This window comes from Salmo salar, chromosome ssa13, assembly GCF_905237065.1.
Source record: "Salmo salar chromosome ssa13, Ssal_v3.1, whole genome shotgun sequence".
Classification (NCBI taxonomy): Eukaryota; Metazoa; Chordata; class Actinopteri; order Salmoniformes; family Salmonidae; genus Salmo; species Salmo salar.
In genome coordinates this window covers 93,280,636-93,287,076 of record NC_059454.1, presented here as the reverse complement: position 1 = coordinate 93,287,076, position 6,441 = coordinate 93,280,636, and the positions used below count along the sequence as shown (strand labels likewise).

The window sequence follows — 6,441 nt, the reverse complement described above, 5'->3', positions numbered from 1 at the left end:
CTTCATGGGGACAGCTAACAAACATACCTTTTTTGGTGGATTACTGAAACATACTGTTCCCAGGATCCTGAGGTCCTACAGTGGATTGGCCTAAACCACACACTGCATTCTTAATTGATCACCTGGACAACCATATATATCTACCAGAAGTCGATAAAACAAGTGAACAAAAAATATAATTTACCAAAGTGACAAAAGTTGTAGCTTTTTTTAAAGACGGCAAATATTTGTAATGATTTACTCCTGTGTAATAAATATGTTATTGTTTTTTGGGGTATTTTTAGCCTGACTGTTCTCCTGGTCTAATAAGAGGAGTTCAAGATGGAGGACACATTGGAACTTCAATTGACCACTACTCTTTACATGACCTCTGAACTTATACTCTCAACAAATCTCACTAACCTGACACACTGCACCAACACCAACTCCAGCTGCACCTTCTCTAGCATCAAGCTCTCCCCTTACTACCAACACTCTCTGGCCATAGCAGCCAGCTTTACCCTAGCCTACCTGTTCATCTTCATGCCATGCATGGTGGGTAATTGCCTGGTGTGCCTCATTGTGGTTAAGAACCGTCACATGCGGACAGTCACCAACCTCTTCATTCTCAACCTGGCTATCAGTGACCTGCTGGTGGGCATCTTCTGCATCCCGACTACGCTGGTGGACAACCTCATCACAGGTACAGTAATATCTTATAGAATAATGGCCTCTCTCTTGTACATCAAGCTGCCTCACACTACAGAGACAAGTACACCCACTGGACAGGAGGCTAGTCTATCGCAGGGCCCTACCTCCAATCCATCTCATTAATGCTGAGTGTCAAGCAGAGAGGCATAGTGTCCTACCATTTTTTGAGTATTTTTGGTATGAACTTCCAATCTCAGGGCGGAAACTCTAACCACAAAGCCACTGAGTTGGTTTTACCCTACTGCTAAATGATTCCGTAAATGAATAAAACACGATACTCTGTATTCATTGCTGTTAGCTTTGATGAAAAGAATGATGCAACCTTTAGAGAAAGACAGTTATTTCTATAACTGATTTGCCAGTTGCCTTTAGCTATTGATTACGACAAATATTAGGATAAGCCCATCTTGTGCCTTGAAAGAAACATAATTCTAGCTATCCCCCAGTAGTCATTCACATGTATTGTATGACTCTGTTTCAGCAGGGGTCATATATATGTCTGAAGTTGCACATGCCCCAGCCTAGCCAGCTTTGCAATGGTTTAGACAAGTTCAATTCATTCTCACAGTAATAAATCTTCACACATCTCACAAGCTGGATCGCCAGCCTGTTATTGAATTGTATTATTTACATTTTTACTATTATTAATAGCAAGCCTTTTTAACATTGTCTTGTAAAAAAAATTAAAAAGCCTTTGGTGAACTAACACTCGCACATGACTCTTTTCAACCTTACTAGCTCTGACTTTGCTGATAGCTACTTTATTGAGGAAAATGTACTTACCATGACTGTGCTATGTGGTTGTCCCACCTAGTTATCTTAAGATGAATGCACTAACTGTAAATCACTCTGGATAAGAGCATCTGCTAAATGACAAAAATGTAAATGTTAATTGGATATTGCGGATTCATGTTTGAATAGTTCAGAACTGAGAGAAAAATAGTAGGTCTGAACATGATGATTGCAGCTGTCTTTCATTTGACAGCCTGATGAATAGCTTTACATTTTTAGACAGTTCTTCACAATCTCTTCATCTCTTCAATACAGACATTAGTTGAGTCCAGGCAGTAAAAGTGCTTTTAGAAAACCCCAAATGTACAAAGTGTGAAATAATCATTGCCATAAAATCACTTAGGCGGGAAGTCTTAACTTACAGTAATTACCTTTTCAAAACACACCTTTTGTTGGCTACATATTCACGCTGGGTAGGTATAAATACTTGATCCACTCTTGTGAAAAAAGGTATTTTGGCATCTTTCATGCAGGTTTTAAATGTACAGTACTCCTGAAGTTGTTTATTATTTATGACCAAATCATGTGTACCAAACTAACTCACATGTACCAAGCTAACTCACATGTACCAAACTAACTCACGTGTACCAAACTAACTCACGTGTACCAAACTAACTCACGTGTACCAAACTAACTCACGTGTACCAAACTAACTCACATGTACCAAACTAACTCACATGTACCAAACTAACTCACGTGTACCAAACTAACTCACGTGTACCAAACTAACTCACGCGTACCAAACTAACTCACGTGTACCAAACTGACTCATGTGTACCATAAATGCCAAAAACACCCGTTCACAGTATGGCTATTGACTCTCATTGACATGGCTGGCAGCTCACCAATAAAGTGTTATTGTTGCTATTGTTGTTTGGCAGGCTGGCCCTTTAGCAATGCAGTGTGTAAGTTAAGTGGCCTGGTACAGGGGATATCAGTGGCTGCATCTGTCTTCACCTTGGTTGCCATCGCTGTGGACAGGTAAGTCCCCCACCTCTTCCCTCCCCCATTGTCTCCTTTAGGCATGCAGGGTACTTGTTAGTATCTGCACATGTGAATTGGAAGGGTATAGAAAGGCTTTCATGTATGCATGTTAAACACTACATGTTTTACAGTAAATTGTTTAATCTACAGATTTAGGATCTTAATTTGAGCCGGTTTGCTACAGCAGAAAAATAATCCTGCAGCAACAGGAAATATGAATTATACAAAAAAAATTGTTTATACATTTTTCATTAGGGCAAATCAAGTCTGAAATTTTAAAGTAGTAATTACAAACTTTAGAAGCCATTTAATCCTTGAATACATACAAGTTTGCATTTCCTGCTCAGCAACAAAATTGTGATCAAATTAAGATCCTACATCTGTATGTGGCGTATAAAGAATCCTTAGTGAAATTAATCTCTCTCTCTCTCTCTCCCATTAGATTCCGCTGTATTGTTTACCCCTTTAAGCCCAAGCTAACCCTTCTTGTTGCTAAGGCAACTATAGGGCTGGTGTGGGCTCTTGCACTGGTGATCATGCTTCCGTCGGCTGTGATGCTGACGGTGGATCAAGAGAAGGGTCACTTCATGGTATCCAGTGACAACAAAATCTACCCTCTCTACTACTGCTATGAGACCTGGCCTGACCCTGAGATGAGGAAAGTTTACACCATGGTCCTGTTCACACACATCTACCTGATGCCCTTAGCTCTTATCATGATCATGTATGGCTGCATCGGAGCCAAACTTTCTGCTACAGCTGTTCTGTCCAGCAGTGGGCACCCAGATATCAAGTCCCCTATCTCCCAGAGGAAGGTCAAGGTGGTTAAAATGCTAATCATAGTGGCTCTCCTCTTCATGCTGTCCTGGCTGCCACTCTGGACCCTGATGCTACTCACAGACTATGCCAGACCTGAAGGGGACCAGCTGGACCTTCTGACAGGCTACATCTTCCCCTTCTCCCACTGGCTGGCCTTCTCCAACTCCAGCATCAACCCCATCATCTATGGCTACTTCAATGAAAACTTTAAGAAGGGCTTCCAGGCTGCCTGTCGTTCTGGATCCTGTTGCAGCGTGGTGCCTCAGGAGCAGGCGGTGAGCAAGGATCAGCAGGGCTGCAAGGCCAGAAGCACCCGGGACACAGCCCTCAGCGCCAACCCTCTCACTATCCGGGGGGTGAGAAACCGCATCCACACCGACAGCGACCTGACGGTCTGCGTGTGTCTAGAGATGGAGCAGAGGAAGGCAGAGTGCTCGGCCGAGGCGGGAGGCTGGCAGGGCTCAGGGGCAGAGGGAAGTAACAGTAACGGTGGAGTGTCAATTAAAAGGGGTGTTCATGCGGAGGATGTCGATGGACTCTCTCCAATGGGGGTTGCTGTGTGTCAGGCGTGGGAGCATTGAAAGTCAGTGGGGTGGACAACAACAGTGGGGTATACAACGACAGTGGGGTGGACAACAACAGTGGGGTGGACAACAACAGTGGGGTGGACAACAGTGGGGTGGACAACAGTGGGGTGGACAACAACAGTGGGGTGTATACATGGTGAGGTTGGAGAATGAACAGGTTGGAGATAAGAGGGTATTGTCATGACATTTTACTGTGAAAGAGCTCTTTCCACCTGACTGTAATGCTAGATGTGTCCTATATAGGAGCAGAGACCAGAGACCCATTATAATATAATACATGTGAGGGAAGAATAAAGTGAACCACCTCCATTTCTGTCCTCCAGCTCAGCTTACTGTCCTCCAGCTCAGCTTACTGTCCTCCAGCTCAGCTTACTGCCCTCCAGCTCAGCTTACTGTCCTCCAGCTCAGCTTACTGTCCTCCAGCTCAGCTTACTGTCCTCCAGCTCAGCTTACTGTCCTCCAGCTCAGCTTACTCTCCTCCAGCTCAGCTTACTCTCCTCCAGCTACAGAGTTGTTCGCTACAAGTTGCTTAGATAAATAATGGTCTAGGGAAATCTTTAGGTAATGTAGGAGGACATTCATATGTTACTACTAACTGGGTATTACTGACATTCATTACCCATTTGAGTTGACCTTATGGCTGATATCCAATACACTCCCCCAGAGAGCCAAGAAAGAGTTGGCCACAAAAAAAGACAATGGAGATCACATTTTCACATGGAAATAGCACGTTGTTTGATTTCTTCTGGTCAAGAAAAGACATTCCATGATAGCAACATTTCTTTGAGTTAAACTATACAAATTCTGTTCACAATGTTTGCTGTTACTTACTGCATGAATATTGATGTGTTGTGAACCAAATATGAAACCATGTGTTTGATGTATTTGATACAATTCCACCAATTCCGCTCCAGCCATTACCATGAGCCCGTCCTCCCCAATTAAGATGCCGCCAACCTCCTGTGCACAGAGGTACTGCAGGGGGTCCGCGACCAGATCAAATGTTTTGCATTTTATAGATTTGTATATGAATATTACCTACAACAACACATTAAACACATTTTAGGGATTCGTGAAATACGTTTAGAGGGTGTAATACTATACAATGTTGCATTATTAATCTAAAATTGATGTTCTTAATAACATTATGAATCTACAATTTAGGTTCTTAACCCTGGGCAACATAGGCCTGGGGAGGCTTACAGGGATGTTGGTATCCACTGTACTCCACCAATTATAGCATTTTCAACTCAATACTTCTTGTAGTCCTCCAATTTTGGGGGGGACATAAATGCACTGTAATTTAAGCTTTAAAACTGCAACGTTTTCTCTCTGCCTCATGACAACGTGTAGAATTTCAGGATATTAGCTTTAAAGCTGCAGCAACAAAAAATCTCTCTGCCCATGACTAAATGTGCAGAATTGCAGGAAATTTGTTGAAAACTGCTAAATGTTCTCTACAATGTCAAGAGGTGGGCCTTTAAAATGTTCCTTTACAGGGCCGGAGACTTGTTTTTTTTCTTCCATGCACTGCCAAAGTCAGAGTAATTATTTACTTGAGTTGTATTCTGATTATGAGGGGTCCCTGACGAATTTGCTATCACAAAATGGGTCCGCGGACCCAAAAGGTTTGAGAACCCTTGCATTAACAGGTGGCTTGCAAACTTGAATTATAAACAGGTTGATGTTGGTGTGGACTGTGTATGAATACAGATCAAAGTGTTGTGTTTACAATGTGAAAAACGTATTTATCTGTGTTTGTGATTGTCAGTATATTTTTGTGTATTTATTTTTGCAGCTTCTGCAGAATGTTGCTTTAACTATTGGAGTAGTAAAATAGGGTCACACTTATTTGGATAGTCCAGATAGCATCTACAGATAGTTTGTTGATAATATGACCATCTATTGATAAGCAGCTACTAGGTAAGGTTACAGTTAGTGTTAGTTTTAGAATAAGTGTAAGGGTTAAGGTTAGAGTGAGTAGGTACTTAGTTGAAATGTACTGATATTCTGTAAAGCATCTACCAATGTACTATCCAAATAATGTGTAACCTAAAATAGTGCAAGACAATGATGTGGTTGTATATAGTATAGAAGTGATCTTGAAATACTTTTGCATTACCAGATTGCAGTTTGTCCATGGACTGTTCTAGATAAGTATGTTTCGTAGCTTTCAGTTTAAATAGGACTGATATCCACCTCACAGAGTTTCGAGCTATTTGTAATAATTGTGTCATGTTAGATATTGTCCTTAGGTCCTGCTTTGGTTGTTAAGTGGAAATTGTTGTTAAATGGTCTTCTTGTATAAAGTGTTATCAGGTGAAGCTTTGATGGAAATTTGAGTGAAGATATCCAAATTACAAAAACTACTCCCTTTTCTTCTATACTAAGACAGACTGTACTGCATGTGGATGTTTTTGTTTCAGAATAGTCCCCATCCTCTCATCGTATTCATCCCATCAAATGTTATTTTCCTGTTGATTGCTCGTTAGTGCATGTGGTATGGAGATAGCTCCAATTAGTTCCTTTTCAAGTCAAATCCCTAAATCAGAAACAGAAGGTAATAACT

At 41.5% G+C, this 6,441-nt stretch overlaps 1 protein-coding gene across 1 annotated transcript; it reads left to right on the top strand.

Annotated features, from left to right (window-relative positions):
• The first annotated feature begins 288 nt into the window (after nt 1-288).
• On the top strand, nt 289-6,441 carry LOC106568177 (neuropeptide FF receptor 1). The gene is made up of 3 exons (XM_014138278.2): nt 289-682; nt 2,364-2,463; nt 2,909-6,441. The coding sequence occupies exons 1-3, from the start codon at nt 322-324 to the stop codon at nt 3,864-3,866; spliced, it is 1,419 nt and encodes a 472-aa protein (XP_013993753.1). The 5' UTR covers nt 289-321; the 3' UTR covers nt 3,867-6,441.